General features: G+C 44.9%; 1 protein-coding gene across 1 annotated transcript in view; it reads right to left on the bottom strand.

Moving 5' to 3' along the window:
• Positions 1 to 2,384: 2,384 nt before the first annotated feature.
• Positions 2,385 to 24,285, bottom strand: part of SLC17A6 (solute carrier family 17 member 6) — a 42,354-nt gene continuing 20,453 nt past the window's right edge. The window contains exons 7-12 of the mRNA XM_072118946.1: positions 21,701 to 21,843; positions 20,890 to 21,039; positions 18,341 to 18,473; positions 8,922 to 9,032; positions 8,006 to 8,133; positions 2,385 to 5,767 (exon numbers count right to left, since the gene is read on the bottom strand). Of these exons, the coding sequence (XP_071975047.1) occupies positions 5,438 to 5,767; positions 8,006 to 8,133; positions 8,922 to 9,032; positions 18,341 to 18,473; positions 20,890 to 21,039; positions 21,701 to 21,843 (995 nt within the window). The 3' untranslated portion in view covers positions 2,385 to 5,437. The remainder of the gene's footprint in view (positions 5,768 to 8,005; positions 8,134 to 8,921; positions 9,033 to 18,340; positions 18,474 to 20,889; positions 21,040 to 21,700; positions 21,844 to 24,285) is intronic.

The following is a 24,285-nucleotide window of genomic DNA, read 5'->3' as shown; positions in this document are numbered from 1 at the left end:
GGGGTCGTTGATGTAATTTGCAGAGGAAGCTTCAAGTTTGTCAAGTTCTCGGAGATGGACCACCATTATTTTACCTAAATTTACAGAGAAACTAATGACATATGATAATGGTCAACATGGGTGGGGGTTGTCTGCATGAGAAATTGTAGGTACCATGGATGGTGAACTCTGTTGGTGACCAGTGGTGTGATGTCCCCCTCTACCTCTCTTCCTTTCAGTCTAGTTTCTATGCCCCCAGGTAAATCGTAGAGGAAAAAAACTATACAGCTACATGAGATGAAGAGGATAGCATTGCCGAGTAGCTTCTCGTCAGGCCAAGGGTTGAACCGTGAGGTTGGGGATCTTCATCCTGCTCCTCTTTGGTTCCTGAACAAGCTGTCATTTTAACAACCAGCCAAATGAACTTGCATCCCACCATGTGCCTCCCGCTCTCGAGGGTCCGCATAATTGCCTGGTAATGCGTTATAGCTAAATGCTGCTCTAGTGTTCTAGATGGTCATCTTTTGTTCTGCTGTTTGGTTCTTGATGTGTTCAAGATGGTCTTGATTAATATCAACACATTTTGTATGGTTGGATGGTTCTTGGTGTGTTCGAGATGGTCATGATATACATAAACATCTATAGTATGGTTGGATGGTGGTTGATGCATTATAGATATCCATGATGTATATAAATATCTTTTGTATGGTCCGGTGGTTCTTGGTGTACGCTAGATGTTCATGATATAGCAACATCTGTCACAGATGCTCCTACCACCCATGTCTCGGGTCACAGGCACACCCGTGTGGCGCTCCATGCCCAAGCAGCCCGGCACACTCACCTCTCCCGGCGTCAGTGGCGTCTCCTGTGGTCCGGGGCCCACGTCCCTGCCTCCTAGTGCACCCATGTGCCGGCTCGGTGAAATTTAAAGGGTCAGTGCACCGCTAATTGTTGCTGCTGGACACCTGTCCTAATAAATGGACTGCCTCTTTCTCTGCCTCTTGCTGGATCTTTGAGCTTCGTGTCTTAGAAAAAGCTTGTCTACCTGCGCATTTATAGTGATTTCCCATTGTGACTTTGATTCCGTTCCTGACTTCATTCCTCTGAAGCCTGTCCTGACCTTCTGTTATTCCCAAACTCTGACCCCGTGCTGCCTGTGCTGATCTCCTGCCTGTCCATAACTCCGTCTGTGCCTCACGATTCTGAACCTCTCCTTGGCCACCACCGCGAGCAAAGTTGCACCTGTTGTGGTACTACGCCAAAGCAAGTCCAACACGTTTTGCGGCGGGCTCTGGTGAAAACTGGGCACCACTTAGACTCCACTCCCGGGTGTCGGCTTACGTCATCGCTCGCGGCGGTTCAGTGGGTCCAATACCCCTGAATCCTGACAACATCTTTTGTATGATTGGATGATTCTTGATGTGATCTAGATGGTTATGATATACATCACCATCTTTTGTACGCTTGGATTGGTCATCATCTTTATGGTGGAAAAAGTTGGGAGTCCTTCTTGAAAGCCTTGAAGGTCTTTGGGTATGCCAAGGCCATACAGAAAAAAAGTCAGTAGAGGAAATAGGGAAAGCTCCACAAGCTTGAATACCTAGCAGGGCCCATGGAGCTTGAAACGACTATGTCCGTGATGAGCACAATTTGGATTTTGTTATCATCCTTTCTATGAGAACATCTGAAAATGGTGGAAGGAAGCGTCAACATAAACTTATTGGGGCAGATTTACTTACGTTCCATTCGCGATCCAGCGGCGCGTTCTCTGCGGTGGATTCGGGTCCGGCCAGGATTTATTAAGGCAGTTCCTCCACCGTCCACCAGGTGTCACTGCTGCGCTGAAGTTCCCCGGAATGCACTGATCTTCACCAAGCTGGACCGAGTGAAGGTAAGCACAAGTCCCAGGACACTTTTTTTTTTTAAATGCGACGGTTTTTCCGAATCCATCGGGTTTTCTTTCGGCCACGCCTTTTGATTTCCATTGCGTGCATGCTAGCGCCGATCGCGTGTGCCAAAATCCTGGGGCAATACGGAGAAAATCGGTCGCAAATCGGAAATATTCGGGTAACACGTCGGGAAAATGCAAATCGGGCCCTTAGTAAATGACCCCCATTCTCTTGCGGTTCCCAGGCCTCATCTGGTCAAGTCTATCTCAGGGCCTAGTCACGCCATCTTCAGGCATGCAGTTATACGTCCTATGTAGGTTACGTTCCTTAGACTTCATCTCAGGAAAGTAAGAAAACCTTGAGAAAGTTTTCTAAGCCTTTCTAAGATCTCGTAATCCACCACCTATCAAGTCTTATTGGTGCAATATAAAGTAAAATTTCCATATATACACAACATAAATCCCCCACCACAAAAAAACAAAAGACAACCAACAATAGAATTTTTTTTTTTTACAAAAAGATAAATATAGCATTTTATTAACACTTTTTGCACCAACAAAAGTGACACTGTCCACCTTTTCATTAACACAGCGAAAGCCATGGTCACATTTCACAGCACTTTTAGGCACGAAGCAAAAATAAACGAAATAATAAAATAAATGGTTTTATTTTATTTTTTTTTACCGATATCTTCAAGGCCTTGAATATTTTTGCATTTTTTTTTTAACTTTTGCCCTTGGAATAGTTCAAGGTCCATATTGCAGTAGCAAGGGGGAGAGGGGGGGAGGCCTCCAATCACAAACACGGTACAACAGACGGAATAAAGGGCTCACTAACACACACAGCGTCGCCAATCGGTGACGGAAAAAGCGGCATGATGGGACGGCTCACGTGGCGGGAATGGGTTGCATTACCGTTTGGTCTCGAGCACCAGCTCTAGGCTATTAACTCAATGTTATCCTGCAGTTCTTACGGAAGTTATTGCTTGGTGTCAATTAAAAATGATGCAAATAAATTGCTATGAAACTCTATGGTTAAGATTTTGTTAATTAAATTTAATATATTTTTTTTATTATACATATCGAGGCCCCTGACAAATATATATTGGGGGTGACAATCGTCAACTTTTAACAAACTTTTTTATAAACTTTGTACTAAGACTTTTCCTTATAAATGAGATGATCTTCAGTTAGCAGCGATCAGTTGTGATCTGTAGGGGAATCTGGGAACAAGTGTAACCTGCAGCGCCACCACTGGAGAAATGAAGCATTACATGGTGTCCATTGTCCTGGATATACCAAGTCCTCCTCCTTTATAGCTGCTTTCTGCTTTGGCTAATTTATGGAGGGTCAAATGGAAGACCCCCATCCTGTATTTAGCTGGCTGTTATAGTAATGTGTGGTAGCACTTCATCCATAGCAGCCATGGCACCAGGGTTGATAGTGGCCCTGGGGCCCCCCTTCTAAAGATAGATACAAATCCCAGATCTGACATTTATGGTCTGTCCCTTTGGATGGGAGAACCCCTTTCAGCCCATAATGCATCATAAAAGGGTGAAAAACACTCATCAAGAGAAACTTTTATATAATAAAAAAAAAAAAAAAAGAATAAATAATTATAATAAAATATAATAAATACATAAATATAATTTTTTTAAAAAAATGAATAAATCAATACAATGCCCATTCCATTGATTCTTGGCAAAGATCTCAAGAGATGTGGGACTGAATTATTGCCGAATTTTGGTGGTCGGGTAAATGGGTTGGAACATAAATGATATTTGTTAATTTCCATTATAAAAAATGCCTAAAAATAAAAAAAAATATTCTGTATGTTGAACTTTGATGGCCGTAGGTTAATATGTTCATATCTGCCCCCAGTTCTACATCCACTGATTCCAATGGACCGGAGAGACTCTTAATGTGACCCTTCAGTCTAAAGTATAAAAAAAGACCATAAGTAGTTCATCTATAACTAACAGTCCAACCACTAAAACCCTAATTATTGGATGATGAGTGAAGGGGTGGAGAGATATATTGGTCATGCAGACTTGATGGATCCTACTGATGATCGATAACTAGTAGATACCTACGGGTTATTGTCTTCCCACCTATTATAAATGGTTCCTCAGAGAAAATTCATCCCAACCCTCGGATATTGGAGAGACCTTCCAAATAAATTATCTCCATGGGGCCTTCAAACTTTCCTTGACACAAAATGGAAGAATCGGGCTTGTTGACCTTCAACACTCAACCTTGTTCTCGAGGGAGACACTTGTTCTTCCCATCTCTCTCCACTGGTCTCCTAAATTTAGTTTTGTTGGCCAGAGGAGCATTTGGCCAAAAGCTATTTATGCTAAATTTTTGGCATTGATTGGATGGGTTGTGAGTGTTCATTTCTATCTGTAACAGTTACCTATATGGTTTACTAAGTGTCAAACATAGCCCAATGGTAAGCAAGCACTGAAATCAATAATTAAGGTCAGTGTAGCAGCTATGCTGGTCTATCCATAGACAACGCTCAACTTTTGGTCAACTTTTTGAAATAGTTTATACACCCCCCACCAGGAAACCCAACTGTACCCTATAATCCAACTCTATATAATATCTAGATATGTATTTATAGAGGTAAAACTCTCAATATTTATTCCCAGATTTAATATATCTTGACAAGGACCCACCATAAAGTAGATGACTAACTAATCACCGATATTGTATCTACTCAGGAAGGAAGGTGCCGATATGTTTCATATAGTTTATAAGCCAAAAATACCTATTATATATATATATATATATCTATAGGAGGAAAATATTCACATTTGTGTTAGATATACAGTACATCTCACCCCGATATATTGTATTATCTTCTATATCAATCATTTGATCGTCATGACGTAAATAAAGGAGAAATTATACAAAATGTTGCAATCTTTTTGGTCCCGAATAGCTGGTAACCCATAGACATTGTCTTGTCCTGGTCTGGTTGTCTTCTGATGGTCAAAAACTTTTCAAGTCCATTCCGAAAACTTTTCCTGAGTCATTTAACTTTGCCAATACAAGATGAACTTGGGTGGATTTCATCTTTGTCGTCAATGTACCCGTTGAATCGAAGCTTGAAAGTTTTTTTGTAGGGAGGAATATCTATAAATTTACAGGTTCCTATTGATCTTCTTGAGGCTCAAAGCCTAGTAGACGTGGCGTGGTTTTGGCATCTTCCATGGATCGACTCAACGTGTGTTTATGGCTGGTTGTTGGTACTTGAAACGCAATGGACTTGGTCAAAGTTTCCGATGTGCTATGTCTAACTGTGCTTTGTACGACTAGCGGAGATACTACATCTATAGGATTAGTGGTAACGTTGGTAGCAACGGTCCAGCAAACTCAAATCCAGATGGTTTCATGGATGGATGGTTTGAAGCTTGGCAAATAATCAGTCAACTATCACGGCATGATCTGCTCCTGACGTATGTGTGTGTGCTATACATGATCCAGACCAACACTTTGTGCAAACACCACAATGAATTTTTTATCACGGACACTATGAAAAATAACTATCTACGGCTGGAATTGTTAAGAGGTGTAACTCGCGTCATGATATGACTCTTGTCCTTCTTCTTGTACAAATTCTTCTCTCTTTTCCCAACCGCTGGGCCAGCCGCTGTTCACCTGCGTGGTGGCACCGTAGGACTTTGTGTTGCTGTAATTGATGTAATTCTGGCTAATGTCCCCGGTTTCTTCAGCTAGTTCATCTTCATTGATGAAGCCACACTTCTCATCGCTGGTCTGCTCGGGGTCTGCCCATGGTTGTTTCTCACCAGAGGCAAAAATACCGTAGAATATAACTCCACCGTAATGAACGAGAGCGGCTATCAGGAAGACGTACTGCCATTCTTCACGGGTCTGGGGGGGAAGAAAGAAGAATGGTCAAAAGTTATTGAGTAGTTATTTTTATCAGTATTATCACTCAATATATTTGGGCTTTGAGACCTCAGAAGCTTAAAGGGGTCGACTGCTTTTGATAATCGATTTAGATGTGCCCAATTAGAAGATATCCAATATCCATTAGCTTAAGAGCAGAGCTCCTACAAAGTGCTACTCAAGTGTAATCCTGCATAATACTATTTATCCTGCCATTGTTTAGAGCTGCCCAAGTGCTCAACTATGGTGGAGGCTACATCTCCAAACATGAATTGAGCCACATCTCTGAAAGTGGTGGAGGCAACATCTCCAATAAAGCCACGATTCCAAAACAGTACAATGCCAAATCTTGACTAGTGGAAGATGCTTTGTGTCCAGTAATGAGTGGGGTATCTCATATAACCATAAATAAGGTATGCCACATATCTAATATAAGAGTCTCCAACAGTGAAGGATACATCTTCTCCAACACTTGTGGATTCCAAATCTCCAAAAGCTGAGGTTGGATGCCTTGTGTCCAATAGTGACTGGGATGTTATATATCCAGAGGGTTGAAGGTGCTGCAGGTCCAATACTTGAGAATGCCTTGTCTCCAATAGTGGAGGATGCCTTGTGTCTGGTAGTGGAGGATGCTTCATCTCCAACACTCGTGGATTCCATGTCTCTAATACTGAAGAATGCAACGTCTCCAATAGTGATACCATTCCTCCAATACTGGATGTGCCTCAAGTAGATGACACAATGGGGCTCATTTACTAAGGGTCCGAACGCCGCACTTTTGTCAGGTTTCCCGACGACAGGTTGCCGGCTTTCACGTGACAGAAACGGGGGGCCGTTCGGCAACCTGATGGATTGGGAAAAACCGCAAAATTTAAAAAAGAATTTGTGTCGCAAGATCAGCGTTTACATGCACCGGGAAGAAGCAGGTGAACTCCGGCGGACCTTGGCACAGCAGCGACACATGCAGGATATCGGGTGCATGGACCTTAGTGAATCCCGGGAGACCCGAATCCTCGTCGGAGAACGCACCACTGGATGGCAACTGGACCGGGCAAGTAAATGTGCCCCAATGGGGCTCGATTGCGCCAAATTCCGATCGCGTGTGCAAAAATCCTGGCGGAATTCGGCGCATAACAGAAAAATTCAGGAAACCTGACGAAAGTGCGGCCGCAGAGCCCTTAGTAAATGAGCCCCATTGTCTCATGTAGTGGAGGAGGCCACATATTAAATAATGGAGGTTGAAAAGTCTCCAACAGTAGAGGATACATCTTCTATAATTGTGGTCGATGCCACATTTCTTATGGTTGGGGCTGGGGACTCTGTTGAGGAAGATTGTCCACTATTGATATAAAGATTATAATATTGAGATGTACACTGTCTAACGATAGACAAATTACAGTATTATAAGAAATAAAAAATTTTCATTTTTACCCAAGAATTTTAAAAAATAATCCACCTCTGACCTCAAAAATTGCACTACGATCAACCCTATGTTATAGATAAGAAGATGTGGTTGGATTCTTGGAGTATTGGATAATCTTTCCATGAGTCCTCATATAATTCTAGAAAACTATGACCTTGGTTGTCAAGGACAAATCCATCATAACAATCCAAAAACACTCAAAAACATCCATCACATCCAAATTTATATTTTACCAATATCAACTCTATGGAGATTCATGGTCTTCTGGGATGAAGGTTGAGTCATCTCACCTAGTCCTGTCTCTAAATGCCTTGGTCGGGGTAGTGTGGCTTCTTGTACCCACTTAGTACCAAGTGTCAGGCACAGGACCGGCAAAGTAATTATAGACCTGCAGATTGCTGGGCAGTCCAGAGGAAATCAGAAGAATTGGGTGACGGTGACCTGACTCTACCGGTCTGGAAGTCGAGAGAAAATCATGCCAATTAATGGGAGATCTCCGACTCTACGAGCGTCTTGGCTCCGACCTCCCTCTCTCATTCATGGTTCTGCAGATGACAGTTACGTAACTTCTAATAAGCCTTGGCTGCTGATCCGTGTTTCTCCACGCTCAGCATGATTCCTTCTCAGTTAATTAAAACCTTATGACTCCCTGGTCACACAAGGATCGGGGGCTCGGATTCAGGCTGCTATTTATAACCGACGAGCCTGAAGGCTTTTCTAAGGTCTCGTTCTGATTCTTTCCAAAGAACACAAGAACGGCAATAAAAAAACTCAAGAAATCTTTCATCGGAACGTACTTTGTTCTTAGTCATAGCTCCGACAATCAGTGGGCACACCATGCCAGACAGGGTACCAACGCCGTTAGAAATCCCCATCAGAATACTGGCGTAACGAGGAGCGATATCTAGGTGGTTGACGTTGAAACCTGTCAATGACACATAAGGAAAACAAATTACGTAAGGAAAAACATGAGAAGTCGTCCAAGAAGGCAAGAGAAGTTGTCCAAGGGACCAACAATTGGATAAAAACCATCAAAGACGCAATAATCACCTTAAAAATTCAAATCCGAAACTACTGTGGCCTTGTTGGCTTCTACTTCCTGTTCCCGTTTCTACTTCCTGTTCCCGTTTCAGCACACAGGAAATGCCTGCTCAGCCAATCAGTGGATTCGAGAGGTCATCACTGAAACCAATGATTGGTTGAGGGCTTATATTGAGACAAAGGTGACAAAAAACTTTTTATTTTCACTTTTTAGAGAAGAACCCACAAAAAGATTGTTCTCCTTTAAAAAGAATTCTAAAAAATCCAGGAAGAAAAAGAACCAATTTACATTTATTCAGTTAAAATCCACCTGCACCTGCCTGGAATATCAACCCAATGCAAATGAGACACATTTATTCGGCGATTACTCATGGAGGGAGGTAGGAAAGGCGTTCACCATAGAGGTAAACAAGCATTACACGGCCTCAAGGTCACAAATCTCATCAGAATTCCATCGAAAATTACAATGTGAATATTAATAAATGGGGTGTATACATCTCCGACCTCTTTATAAAGGGGCCATGACACTCAGTTCACCCATTTGTATGTTTGTTGACCAATTTAATGAGGGATGTCCATATTTAGTTGCTATACCAGATGCAGCCATGCACAAGAGAGGCGCTGTTCTGCATAATAGATAAACTGAATAAATGGATCATATAGCATTCTCACCAGAAATGGCAAATCCACTGAAACCTACAGCAAGTACAAGGAATGAGATGGCGACCCCTTTACTGTGGGAGTAGCCGACCACAAGGAGGAGGGTTGCTTCCATTCCAAAACCTAAAGTACGAAAGGAGATATTCATTCAGTTAAACCGAGGTTATCACTTGCATCTTCTATGTAACTCAAGATCAGTACAAGATAAGTAATGTCATGTATGTACATAGTGACAGTGACTCCTCTAGCAGAATAGTGAGTGCAGCTCTGGGGTATAATACAGGATGTAACTCAGGATCAGTACAGGATAAGTAATGTCATGTATGTACACAGTGACTGCACCAGCAGCAGAATAGTGAGTGCAGCTCTGGGGTATAATACAGGATGTAACTCAGGATCAGTACAGGATAAGTAATGTCATGTATGTACACAGTGACTGCACCAGCAGCAGAATAGTGAGTGCAGCTCTGGAGTATAATACAGTAATTAACTCAGGATCAGTACAGGGTAAGTAATGTCATGTATGTACACAGTGACTGCACCAGCAGCAGAATAGTGAGTGCAGCTCTGGGGTATAATACAAGATGTAACTCAGGATCAGTACAGGATAAGTAATGTCATGTATGTACACAGTGACTGCACCAGCAGCAGAATAGTGAGTGCAGCTCTGGGGTATAATACAGGATGTAACTCAGGATCAGTACAGGATAAGTAATGTCATGTATGTACACAGTGACTGCACCAGCAGCAGAATAGTGAGTGCAGCTCTGGAGTATAATACAGGATGTAACTCAGGATCAGTACAGGATAAGTAATGTCATGTATGTACACAGTGACTGCACCAGCAGCAGAATAGTGAGTGCAGCTCTGGAGTATAATACAGAATGTAACTCAGGATCAGTACAGGATAAGTAATGTCATGTATGTACACAGTGACTGCACCACCAGCAGAATAGTGATTGCAGCTCTGGAGTATAATACAGGATGTAACTCAGGATCAGTACAGGATAAGTAATGTCATGTATGTACACAGTGACTGCACCAGCAGCAGAATAGTGAGTACAGTTCTGGAGTATAATACAGGATGTAACTCAGGATCAGTACAGGATAAGTAATGTCATGTATGTACACAGTGACTGCACCAGCAGAATAGTGAGTGCAGCTCTGGGGTATAATACAGGATGTAACTCAGGATCAGTACAGGATAAGTAATGTCATGTATGTACACAGTGACTGCACCAGCAGCAGAATAGTGAGTGCAGCTCTGGGGTATAATACAGGATGTAACTCAGGATCAGTACAGGATAAGTAATGTCATGTATGTACACAGTGACTGCACCAGCAGCAGAATAGTTTGTGCTGGCTCATTCCGCTGTGAACTGCTGACGGGTGTGGTTCTCTGTGACTGAGCTCCTGCACCACCTGGAGGAAGATCAATCCACCCAGGCCTGCTCTCTCCTCCCCAGGGAGGGAGTGGGTTCTGTGGGATGAGTGAGCCAGGAAAATCCCAGGCTTCTGCCTCCCGGACCAGGCCGGCGGGGGGCAGGAGAAGCCAGTTGCCGGCCAAAGCGGAGGGGGTAAGAAGATCTGCCCGGAGCCAAGGACGCAGCGATGTGACCTCGGCTGCCACCCCCAAGACCCAGGGAAGCTGCAAGGTCTCCAGATCACAGAAGATCAAGGCAAGTAACATCAGCCTGAGTGCTCCTCCTGGAAAGCTGAGTGACTGTGCGGGAAAGCTGGGTGGTTCAGCTGAAAAGCTGGGTGCTCACGGAGGTGTGCAAAAGGCATGGGGTGATCTTAAGGCCCGGGAGTCTGCTACCATCTATGGCTCCCGGATTGCTGAGCACCTCCGTGAGTACGAGGAAGCCGGAAAAGCGCTGAGGAGGCTCCAGGAGGAGATAAGGGAGACCTTGGCCCTAGCGGGGGTGGCTACGCAGAGAAAGAAAAAGTCTGATCTACTTACCACCATAGACAGACTAAAAGCCGAGGTCACCGCTCTGCAGGAGAAGCGACATCTAATCCGCGAGCACAGCGGTCCGTTCCGCGAAAAGTTGGAAAACGACGCCCGGTTTGAGGAAATGCGCCAGGAGCAGTTAAGAAAGCAAAAGGGGCTTGAGATCCAGGCGGATGATGGCGATGATGAGGAGGATGAGGAAGACCTGCCATGTCCGTCTGGTGGCCTGCACCAACACCAGCAGGCCTCGCACGACAGGCTGCCTGCGGAGCAAGCGCCATTACCATCAGGCTGCGGCTCTGCCAACCTGGAGGAGGAAAGTGATGACAGCGGCCAGGGGGGGGCGCTAATGGCTCAGATCCGTCAGCTTGAGTCCCCAGTTCACCTCCAGAACTTTTCCTTCGGCGATGATATGCCAGATGACGACCTAAAGAGAAAGAAGAGAGCCAGGAAGACCAAGGCGTCTCAGGAGGTGAATCTGGTGTTTCGTCCCCTCCCTGTTCCCTCCGGGCGGGCAGCAGTGCCAGCCTGTCGTGTAGGCCCCGTTACCCAGCCCAGCACGAATCCTGCAGTGGACTCGGTGCCAGGGTGCGGGGAGAGTGCAAAGCCACGTTCCATCATGGCGCAGAGCACCAGCCTTGTTTGCAGTAGCAAGGATGGTGCAGGGAAGGCATCGGCCGAAAGGCCGGACAGTGAGGGCGATCCAGCAAGTCCTGGTACTGTGCGCTGCCCCCTAGTGGGAGGGGGGGGTGGCCCTGTGCCAGGGGCAGTGGCGGTGGCTCCTGTGGCCCTTAGCGCTGTTGCTTGCTCTGGTGAGCAGCGGCAGCGTGATGGGGCTGCTGGGGCTTGTAGTGCGGCGCCTCCCAAACATCCCGTGCAGCCTGCAGAGAAAAGCGCAGGAAAAGTATTATTCTGTATTGGTGCATCAAACTCTGAAGACATAAAAGGGGCAAAAAAACTGTCTGGAGTCTGTAAGGACAAGAGGCCTCTACCACCAATCGAGCAGCGATGCTCAAACATCATAAAAACTGCTGGACAACAAGGGGTTAATGCCAATGAGGCAGAGGGCACAAATAAGATCGGGGTTGGAGCTGCCTCTTCTCAGGCTGTATCAGCTATGGAGGTGGCTCTACCCCCAGTGCCCAGTGACGCCGAGGCAACCCCAGGTCCTCCTGGCCCAGCTGGTGTGAGTGATGCAAGGAAGCGAGGCAGTAATGCACATAGTGTGGTGAATGTTGGGGTGGTGAATGGCGCTGAGGGGGATCCTGGTGTGAGTGCTGGACCATCTGCACCCCCAGTGGTGGCCGCTCCCATAAGGAGCTATGCGAGTGTCACCGCTGGGGCAAGTGGGGTTAACTCCTTGTCTCCTGGCTCTGGGAACAGCGTTTTGCAAAGGCGTCTTCTGGAGGCTCTCAGGAGAGGGGAAAAGTCAATCACTGTAGAGGGGAGAGAGGTTGATCTGTCCTTCTGGACAGACAGGCATGGCCTGGCAGCCTTCCAAGAGAAAAGGGGGGGAGAGACTGTATGGTCTTTACCCACAACTGGGCCCGGAGCTGCCCGTAGGAATGTGGTTCGTCTTCGCTGGAGGGGCAGTGACGCATGCCCACCCAGGTCAAGGGTGGTGGAGCTCCTCCTGAAGATGAACTTCAGGGCTAGTGACATCTTTGCCCTGATACATCCTTATGGTACTCCGGAGTTCGATGTCAGCTTTGTTCGGCCGGAGGGCTTAGAGCTCTTCTGGTCGAATTATGAGCTGGCAAAGAACGAGCCCGCATGGCGAGACTTTGCTGTGCAAGCAGTGTCTCGCCAAAACGCAGTCAAGAAGGTGACCGTTTTGACCCGTAACGAGTCACTTTCTTGCATGGACATCATGACTTGGCTAAGTCGTTATGGTGAGGTTGTACAGGTACCTCAGAAAAACCGCGATGAATTTGGCATTTGGTCTGGAGCCTGGACCTTCATGATGAAGTTGAAGTGTTCAGGCGGCACAGTCGCCCACATTCCCTCTTCAGCCTTTCTTGGGCGAGACAGAATCCTGATTTTCTACCAGGGGCAGCCGAAGGTCTGTCACAGGTGCGGTGACCCCACACACTTTAGCGCCAGCTGCCAAGTGCAGAAGTGCGCTTTGTGTGGTGGGCTAGGTCATCTCGCTGCATCCTGTAAGGACATTAGGTGTAACCTGTGTGGTGAGCTCGGTCACCCTTTCAGCCGTTGTCCTCGCTCCTTTGCCAATGCGGTTGTGACCCCAGTGGAGGAGAGCCATGAGGTTGCTTCTGCTGGGGAAGGTACCAGCAGAGGTGGAGGAGCTAAGGGGCCTGTGAAGAAAAGCAAGAATAAGTCACCTTCTCAGTTGAGGCGGCTTGAGGCCAGACAAAAAGGGAGAGACCTGGGGAAGCCTCAGGTTGCTGGGGTGACCCTTGGTCCTTCCTCAGAGGCTGGTCATGCTACTGAGGCCCTGAGGGATGATGAGTTGGATGAGGAGGTCAGGAGGATGGAGCGCGAGAAAGGTGCCATGTCCTCCACGTCCTCCCATTATGAGAGTATGGATGAGGATAACAGGATTTGGCTAGAAAATAAGCGCAAGCAGAAAAAGAAAAAACGCGGCGTATCTAAGGTACCTAAGGAAGGGAAAACTTCCTCCCCTCTGGTTGAGCTTTCCAACCGGTTCCTCACCCTCGATGAGATCGCCTCCTCGGGAAGAGAGGCTGAGGGTGGGGTTCTGGAGGTGGCGGCGGAGCAGCCTGCAGGGGGCGCCGAGTCTCTATCCTCTGGGGAAGCTGGGTCCTCAGAGTGGGAGACTGACTCAGAGTCAGGAGACAAGGACGAAGGAGAGGGTGGTCCGGGTGGGTCCTTGGGGGCCAGTAATAATATGGACACCACAATCTCATTAAAGAGAAGCTGCCCCAATTCTGAAGGTAAAAGGGAAAAGGGATCATCCTCAGAGGACAGTAGAGGGAAGGGAGGCAGTAAGAAAAAAGCCGTCTAACTCAATCACTCATGATGGCGGCACCCACTCCGTTGACGCTGGCGTCCATTAATGTCGCCAGCATTAAGTCTGATGCGGCTAGATTTGCGGCCTTTGATTTTCTCGGCCGTGTTGAAGCCGACATTTTATTTTTGCAGGAGACCAGGCTGCCAGATTTGGCGGCCGTGTTTAAAGCTAAGAGGGAATGGAGACACGGGCCTTCCTATTGGTCTCTTGCGGCTGAGCCGTATAGCGGGGTGGCGGTCCTTTTTACCGCGCCGGTAGAATGCCGACGAGTTATTGAGTTAGAAATGGGGAGGTGCCTGATCCTGGATGTCCTCATGAAGGGACAAGAACTGCGCCTAATTAACATCTATGGTCCCCAGTCCAAGTGGGACAGGAAGTGTCTCTTTATGAGGATCAAGCCCTACCTTTTTACAAGTCGGCAGGTGGTCTTTGGAGGGGACTTCAATGCTGTCACGAGGTCCCAGGATAGGGGAGGTTCCAGAGACAAGCTGACTTATGATAGCGTCGCTCTTAATAGCATAGCCAGTGAGGCTCGCCTGGTGGATGTCCACATCCGGCACACCCCAGGCCACGCGGGGTTCACCTATTATAGGGGTAGCTGCAGGTCTAGAATAGACAGGTTTTATTTAAAGGAGGAAGCCATTTCTTCAGCAGTGTCCGTTGTTGAGGTGGAGTTCTCCGACCACTGTCTAATTTTGTTTTCTCTGAATGTTACAGAGACCCCCCGGATGGGAAGAGGCTACTGGAAGCTCAATTCGTCTCTCCTGGAGGAAGCGGAGATCAGACAATCCTTTGAGGACTTTCTTCAGAGCCAGGTACCATTGCTGGGCCTTTGTAGCAGTAAGTCAGAGTGGTGGGAGATGCTCAAGAAAAGGGTGGCGAGATTCTTCCGCCAGCTCTCGAGCCTCAGGAGCCTGGACAGGTACCGCCTGTATCAGGGCCTGAGGAGGAAACTCGAGCATCTCGTCTCGACTGGAGGTAGTCGTGAGGACATCTCCAGAGTGAAATCCTTGCTGAAGAGGTGTCAGTACGATAGACACGCATCTTTGGTTTTTGAGAGGGATTACGGGAAATACCGCTCGCCCGACCCTTACAGAAACTGCAAGATGTCAGTGAATGGTAAAGTTGTCACGGGACTGGTTGACAGTACGGGATCCCTGAAAAGGTCCAGATCAGGGATTCTGGAGGTCGTCAGATCCTTCTACTCGCACCTCTTGGGCAGGAAGGATCTAGATCGGGATGTGATGTCGGCTTTCCTGGCTGAAACTGTCCCTGAGCCAGGAGTAGACCCCTCTCTTGATGTTTTGACAGAGATGATCAGGGAAGAGGAAGTCAGCCGGGCGATTGAAGGGCTCGCCCTCAAGAAATCGCCGGGTCCGGATGGCTTAACATCTGAGTTTTATAAGACCTTTAAGGACGCCTTGGTTCCCCTCTTGACTGAGGTATTCAATGAGTGTCTTTCCTCGGGCGCTCTGCCGAAGTCAATGAGGAGGTCTGCCCTGATCATTCTGTCAAAGGGTAAGGACCGATCTCGTATTGAGAACTGGCGTCCCATAGCGCTTCTCAATGCGGACAGAAAGGTTTTGGCAAAGGTGCTGTTTAATCGGCTGGTGCAGTTTGCGCCCCGGCTCCTTTCGGGGACCCAGCACTGCTCTGTTCCAGGCCGCAGTACATTTAGTGCTGTGCTTTGTGTCCGGGAGGCAGTGGAGCAGGGCAGGGCTGGTAACTGGAAGGGGTACTTGCTGTCCTTGGATCAGGCAAAAGCGTTTGATCGGGTTAACCACGAGTACCTCTGGTCTGTCCTTCTGAGGTATGGCCTGCCGGGGGAGTTTGTCAATTGGCTAAAGGTTTTGTACGCAGGGGCAGAGAGTTTCCCGCTTGTGAACGGTTGGATTGGCCGCTCTTTTGAGGTTGGGTCTGGTGTTCGCCAGGGTTGTCCTCTGAGCCCACTTCTATACGTGTTCGCAATTGACCCATTCCTTAGGAGGGTTGATCGTGGGCCGTTGGTGGGAGTCGGGATGGATCGGGCAGCACCGGAAGCCACTCTAAGGGTGGTAGCGTATGCTGATGATGTCACCGTTTTTGTGTCCTCGGGAGGGGAGGCGCAATGGGTGATGTCAGAGGTTGACCGCTACTCAGAGGCTTCTGGGTCCAAGATCAACCGGGATAAGTGTGAGAGTCTCTGGCTGGGAGAGGGGGATCCAGGCTTTGATCTCCCGGACACTCTTCCAGGGCCCCAGGACTCTGCCAAAGTTCTCGGCATCGAATTTGGCCAGGGGGATTACCCCATGCAAAACTGGGACGGCAGGCTTAAGATCGCCGCCCAGAAGGTGGACCAGTGGAAGGGTTGGTCTTTGACCCTCAGGGAAAGGGTGAACTTGATTAAAACTTACCTGCTCCCATTGCTGATATATCTGGGCAGTGTGTGCATGTTGCCAGAACCCCTCTGGACTCGGGTCTACAGTCTGTTCTTCCAGCTGTTATGGGGGAATAGGCTGAACCTAATCAAGAGGGAGGTTACTTACCGCACGAGAAGACAAGGAGGGTTGTGTATGGTCAACCCTGTGGTGTTCCTAGTGAATACCTTTCTTAAGATCAATGTAGCAAACCTCTGGAAAGAGAGGGCTTCTCCGTGGGTATACTCCTGCAGGGGATGGTTTCGGCCTTTCTTCCAGGAATGGGAGACAGGAGGGCGAGTGAAGGATCTCCGTACACCGCATGGGCATCTTCCGGCTTACGCTACCCCGGTTCTGAAGGTGATTCGCCGGTGGGGTCTGGGAATGTGGGAGATCAGGACCATGTCGAGGAAACTCCTTGACAAGAGGGTTCTGTTGACCCATTTCCAGAAGCCTCTGGCCCTCAGGGATTGCCCAAGTCGGGATCTGGGGGTGGGTTTGAGTTTATTGAATTCTATCCGGATCCCCTTGAAGTTTTGGGACTTGACTTGGCGCTGCTTCCATGGAAAGCTGTGTGTGAGGGACAATCTGAAGTGTAGGAGCTCTGAGGAAAGGGGTTGTCCCCGGGAGGAGTGCGGTGGCCTGCTGGAGAGCATGGACCACTTCCTGCTTCAGTGCCCCTTTAACACAGAGGTGTACAACCGGGTGGGCGCTTCCATCCATTGGCCCGGGTTGGCCGGTCTCTCCTATGCGGAGTGGGCCTATGGAGCATTCAGAGGCCTGGGTGGCCGGGACCGCTGCACGTTATTCCTAGTCAGTCTAGTGGTCAGGTACCACACGTGGAACGCACGGTGTTTAGTGTCGACGCAGCGTAAAATCCTCCCGGTGGATGAGGTGGTTAGGAACATTCTGGGTGACCTGGTGAAGGTGCGCTCTCTGGAGTATGAGAGGCGGGGCACAGGGAGGGCCTCTCTCCTTTGGAGGGGGTTCTCCTTTAGTGTCCCTTAGTCTGTCATCTCCTCTCCTGGTGTTGGGCTGATGCTGCACTGTAGATTTTTGTTTTGTATCTGAGGTTATAGTGATGTTGGGCTTGCAGGCGCCGAACCTGGGCTTTATGTGGTTTTGATATATGTTGGTATGTTTAATGTGTTTGTATCTTGTGTTATATGTAGTTATAGTTCTTGTGTGTGTATATAGGTTGGTTGGTTTTGGGGTTTTGGTGTTAGGGTGTTAGGTTGGGAGGGGGGTGGACGGGACTTGGACTATACGATCCTGGGCACTGGTCTGGACTATATAACGCGAACTTTGGACGTTAGACCAGTGTCTGGGTGGGAGGGTGATGGGCGTGGGATTTAGTTAGTTATATTTATTGTTATTTAATGTTAATGTTATTTCCGTTATATTCATTGTTATTTCTGTGTTTATTTATTTATGTGTATTTTGCTGTGTATTTCGATATAAAAAAAAAAAAAAAAAAAAAATTAGGTGGTGGGACTGGGTGAAGGTTTTGTTTGTTTTCATGCTGAGTGTGTGGTGTGTGTGGCTGGGCCAGGAGGTTTTGTAAGTTTATTTTCGTTTATATTTGTTCTTTTGTAATTCTTTTGCCAGAAGTTATGGCTTTATTTATGTTTATTATTGTTATGTTTTTCACTTTTATATAAAATAAAAGATTTACAGGATGTAACTCAGGATCAGTACAGGATAAGTAATGTCATGTATGTACACAGTGACTGCACCAGCAGCAGAATAGTGAGTACAGTTCTGGAGTATAATACAGGATGTAACTCAGGATCAGTACAGGATAAGTAATGTCATGTATGTACACAGTGACTGCACCAGCAGAATAGTGAGTGCAGCTCTGGTGTATAATACAGGATGTAACTCAGGATCAGTACAGGATAAGTAATGTCATGTAAGTACACAGTGACTGCACCAGCAGCAGAATAGTGAGTGCAGCTCTGGAGTATAATACAGGATGTAACTCAGGATCAGTACAGGATAAGTAATGTCATTTATGTACACAGTGACTGCACCAGTAGCAGAATAGTGAGTGCAGCACTAGTGTATTTCCAGCACCTTTGTTACTGACCTCCACAGTTCATGATTTTCCGAACAGTCGTTGTAGAAAGAATATTTTTACTTCGTAGATAATCAGCGATCTGCCCCCCGATGGGCACAATGATGGTCATCACTAGATGTGGCACAGCAGACAACATTCCCACCTGACACAGAAATACATGAAAAGTATCGGCATAGATTATCTAGAGGGATCACACAGGACTAGAGAAGCCCCAGGCATCGCTCACGAGCTGAGTGAGGCGTCAGAGCCCTAACCCATTCACATCAGCGGAGCAGAGCTGCTGAACTGGTCCCATGGTTCTGGGTGATGCTCAAAGTCGTTATTGTTTTTCTAATCCTGGGCCACTCATTTAAAGGGAACCTGTCAGCAGGTGCGTCCATACAAACTGCAGCCAGTGTCAGGTATTGTCCCTGGAAAGATGTGTAATCAGACCTTTGTGTATGATGTTAGTAGCAGCAGGACTGTGAAATATGGATTTATATTCCAGGATTGTAGCTTCTCCAAGCACAATTTGGACATGTCCTCACACTGCTGTGCTCTGTGCTCTCTGCAGCCAATGTTGGGTATTGTACCTGGAGAGATGTGTAATCAGACCTTTGTGTGTGTTGTTACTAGCAGCAGCAGGTATTAATGAGAGGCATTTTACAGTCCATAAGCTACTAACAACATGCACAAGGTATGATTACACATCTATCCGAGGACAATACCTAACCTGGCTGCAAAGAACACAGAGCACAGCAGTGTGAGGGTCCCATGTGCTTGGAGAAGATACAATCCTAGATTAGAAATCCATATTTCACAGTCCTGCTTCTACTAACAACATGCACAAAGGTCTAACTACATATCTCTCCAAGGACAATACCTAAACTGGCCGCAGAGAACACAGAGCACAGCAGTGTGAGGGCCCCATGCACTTGGAGTAGTCTCAATCCTAGAATAGAAATCCATATTTCACAGTCCTGCTGCTACTAACAACATACATAATTACAAATTACTCAAAAGTACAATACTCAAAACTAGCTGCTGAGGACAAAGAGCACAGCAATATGACAAAAGAGGACACTCCCTCAGTATCAAGTGTACTTTTTAAGCAACAATCTTGGAATATAAATTCATTTTCACAGTCCTGTTACTGCAAACAACATACACAAAGTTATGATTACTTAGCTCTCCAGGTACAATACGCAACCTTGGCTGCAAGGGAAAAGAGCACAGCAGTGTGAGGACAAATCCCAATTGTACTTGAGAAGCTACAATCCTGGGATTTAAACCCATTTTCACAGTCTTGCTGCTACATAGAACAAAGAACATACACAGAGGTATAATTACACAGCTCTTCAGCTAGAATACTCAACACTGGCTGCAGAAAGCAAAGAGCACAGCAGTGTGAGGACTCTTCCCAAGTGCACTTAGATAAGCTACAATCTTGGCAAATAAATCAATTTTCATAGTCCTGCTGCTACTAACAACATACACAAAGGTCTGATTACACATCTCCCCAGGTACAATACCCAACACTTGATGCAGAGAGCAAAAAGCACAGCAGTGTGAGAAGCTTCAATCCTGGAATTAAAATCTTTATTTCACAGTCCTGCTGCTAGTCACAAAATACACAAAAGTCTGATTTTACATCTCTCCAGGTAGAATATGCAAAACTCGCTGCAGAGAGCCAAGAACACAGCAGTGTGAGGACACATCCCAATTGTACTAGAAGAAGCTACAATCCTAGAGTATAAATCCATATTATACAGTCCTGCTGCTACTAACATCATAGACAAAGTCTGATTTTACATCTCTCCAGGTAGAATATGCAAAACTCGCTGCAGAGAACTAAGAGCACAGCAGTGTGAGGACACATCCCAATTGTACTAGGAGAAACTACAATCCTAGAGTATAAATCCATACTACACAGTCCTGCTGCTAAAGTCTGATTTTACATCTCTCCAGGTAGAATATGCAAAACTCTGCAGAGAGCCAAGAACACAGCAGTGTGAGGACACATCCCAATTGTACTAGGAGAAACTACAATCCAAGAGTATAAATCCATATTACACAGTCCTGCTGCTACTAACATCATAGACAAAGTCTGATTTTACATCTCTCCAGGTAGAATATGCAAAACTCGCTGCAAAGAGCTAAGAGCAAAGCAGTGTGAGGACACATCCCAATTGTACTAGGAGAAACTACAATCCTAGAGTATAAATCCATATTACACAGTCCTGCTGCTACTAACATCATACACAAAGTCTGATTTTACATCTCTTCAGGTAGAATATGCAAAACTCGCTGCAGAGAGCCAAGAACACACCAGTGTGAGGACACATCCCAATTGTACTAGGAGAAGCTACAATCCTAAATCCGTATTACACAGTCCTGCTGCTACTAACATCATACACAAAGTCTGATTACACATCTCTCTAAGGAAAATACATAACAATGGCTGTGGTCTGTATGATCCCACCTGCTGACGGGTTCCTTCTTGTATATACAGTGTATATATATGTACAGAATCTGAGTTTATGTCACCTCTTGCCACATAAATACGGAAATCCTCGCACCTTGCTAATCTCAAACCCGAACACCTCCTCGAAGTACGCCGGCTGGCTGATGAGCAGGAGGTAGAAGGTCCAACTCCGGCAGAAATTTGCAACTATGATTGCATAGACTGGCATCGAGGTAAAGAATTTCCTCCAAGGAGTCTTGAATTTCTGGAAGGAAACAAATCAGTTGTTGATTGCAAGGAAATTACTTGTTGATGGACAATTACGAGGAGGAGTGAAGGAGGACGATGGACCCACCAGGTACGTGTGAGTACAAGCTTTAGTGAATCCTTACTATTTAAAGGGGTGGGGATACGTCCTCTTTGGGGAGCAGCTGAGCTGTAGGTCACTGCGTTGTCTTAAAGATACAAAACTCCAAATCCTCAACAGACACGTACAGGAAACATTGTAACTACCTGCAGTGACCACTAGGGGGAACTCTAGAATGTAGTGCATATGGATCTCTATGTATATATATAGTAAGCTCCCCCTAGTGGTGGCAGCAGGCGACCAAAATATTATCAGTGACCTCCATATCTATGCAGGGGATTTGGAGCTTTGTATCAGAAATACTTATCCTCAAAGGTCATAAAGATAAATTAGTATAAAATAAATGACAATGTTCAGCTATAGAGAACACGGAGTAACATGGCTTTATCTTGGTCTGACAACCCACCCCCAACCTACCGATCTGGCCAATACCAACCAATATCCCCCAACCGCAGAGGATGTGGAACTTGATACATGGGTTTGAAAAGTGGAGTTCCCCTTTAAATGTGACAATACATCCCTTGACCCTGCACATACTGATACAGCAGTAATGTCTTACTTCTAGTGCACCCATAAGGTTGGCGCTCTCGCCAATGCTCTCCTCTATGTAAGTGCGCTCCTCGGCTGAGATGGTGGGGTGTGTGGCCGGGCTCTCGTAGGACACCAGGATCCAGAAGACGTACCACACTAACCCAAAGCTCCCTGCATAGAGGGGGGAACAGCATATTACACTGGTTATAATAACCTTATACCAACACACAAGCTCCAAGACTAGTGCAGAGTGTCCAACATTATTACCAAGTGTATAGGAGGCAGGAGATAGATAGATAGATAGATAGATAGATAGATAGGAGATAGATAGATATGAGATAGATAGATAGATAGATAGATAGATAGATAGATAGGAGAGAGATAGATAGATAGATAGATAGGCGATAGATAGATACATATGAGCTAGATAGATAGATAGATAGATAGATAGATAGATAGATAGATAGATAGATAGATAGATAGATAGGAGATAGATAGATAGATAGATAGATATGAGATAGATACATAGGAGATAGATATGAGATAGATAGATAGATAGGCGATAGATAGATAGATAGATAGATAGATATGAGATAGATAGATAGATAGATAGATAGATAGATAGATATGAGATAGATAGATAGATAGATAGATAGATATGAGATAGATAGATAGATAAATAGATAGATATGAGATAGATAGATAGATAGATAGATAGATAGATAGATATGAGATAGATAGATAGATAGATAGATAGATAGATATGAGATAGATAGATAGATAGATATGAGATAGATATGAGATAGATAGATAGATAGATAGATAGATAGGAGATAGATAGATAGATAGATAGATAGATAGATAGGAGATAGATAGATAGATAGATAGATAGGAGATAGATAGATAGATAGATAGATATGAGATAGATAGATAGATAGATATGAGATAGATAGATAGATAGATAGATAGGAGATAGATAGATATGAGATAGATAGATAGATAGATATATATGAGATAGATAGATATGTGATAGATAGATAGATATGAGATAGATAGATAGATATGAGATAGATAGATAGATAGGAGATAGATAGATATGAGATAGATAGATAGATAGATAGATAGATAGATAGATAGATAGATAGATAGATAGATAGATATGAGATAGATAGATATGTGATAGATAGATAGATATGAGATAGATAGATAGATAGATAGATAGATAGATAGATAGATAGATAGATAGGAGATAGATAGATAGGAGATAGATAGATAGATATGAGATAGATAGATAGATAGATAGATAGATAGATAGATAGATAGATAGATAGATAGATAGATAGGAGATAGATAGATATGAGATAGATAGATAGATAGATAGATAGATAGATAGATAGAGAGAGAGATATGAGATAGATAGGAGATAGATAGGAGATAGATAGATAGATATGAGATAGATAGATAGATAGATAGATAGATAGGAGATAGATAGATATGAGATAGATAGATAGATAGATAGATAGATAGATAGATAGATAGGAGATAGATAGATATGAGATAGATAGATAGATAGATAGATATGAGATAGATAGATATGAGATAGATAGATAGATATGAGATAGATAGATAGATATGAGATAGATAGATATGAGATAGATAGATATGAGATAGATAGATAGATAGATAGATAGATATGAGATAGATAGATAGATAGATAGATAGATAGATAGATAGATAGATATGAGATAGATAGATATATAGATATATAGATATGAGATAGATAGATATATATGAGATAGATAGATAGATAGATAGATAGATAGATAGATAGATAGATAGATAGATATGAGATAGATAGATAGATAGATAGATAGATAGATAGATAGGAGATAGATAGATATGAGATAGATAGATAGGAGATAGATAGATAGATATGAGATAGATAGATATGAGATAGATAGATAGATAGATAGATAGATAGATAGATATGAGATAGATAGATAGATAGATAGATAGATAGATAGATAGATAGATAGATATGAGATAGATAGATAGATAGATATGAGATAGATAGATAGATATGAGATAGATAGATAGATAGATAGATATGAGATAGATAGATAGATATGCGATAGATAGATAGATAGATAGATAGATAGATAGATAGATAGATAGATAGATAGATAATCTACATCCTCAATCTCTCTTCTTCCAGTCCAGTGACAGGGAAGGGATGAGTAATATTGTTATAACGTTACAATGGTGATATAGTATATAGTAACATATTGATATAATCGTTGCTGGTCCAATCCCCAATGACAATCTCATCCTCTGTAATAATTAGGATCCGTGGGATGGAGGTCGCCCTGGAAGTCGCTCTTCCCTTTTTACTGAAGCGAAACTTCTCTGATAATGAGCCCTTTATAGCAGCCGCTGGAGGTTGAGGCGCAGACCCCAGGATTTCATTCTGTTCTGTATGTGACAAGTATCCAGAGACAGTGACACCTGGAGGTGACGTCTCACAATACAAGGCTCCTAATTAGTTTCCCGGATGCGTCTGATTCCAGGATCGCGGTTATTAAACCGCCCAGGTCAGACCTGGAGATGATTTTA

This window comes from Engystomops pustulosus, chromosome 7 (assembly GCF_040894005.1).
Source record: "Engystomops pustulosus chromosome 7, aEngPut4.maternal, whole genome shotgun sequence".
Lineage (NCBI taxonomy): Eukaryota > Metazoa > Chordata > Amphibia > Anura > Leptodactylidae > Engystomops > Engystomops pustulosus.
This window is presented reverse-complemented; position numbering and strand designations above follow the sequence as displayed.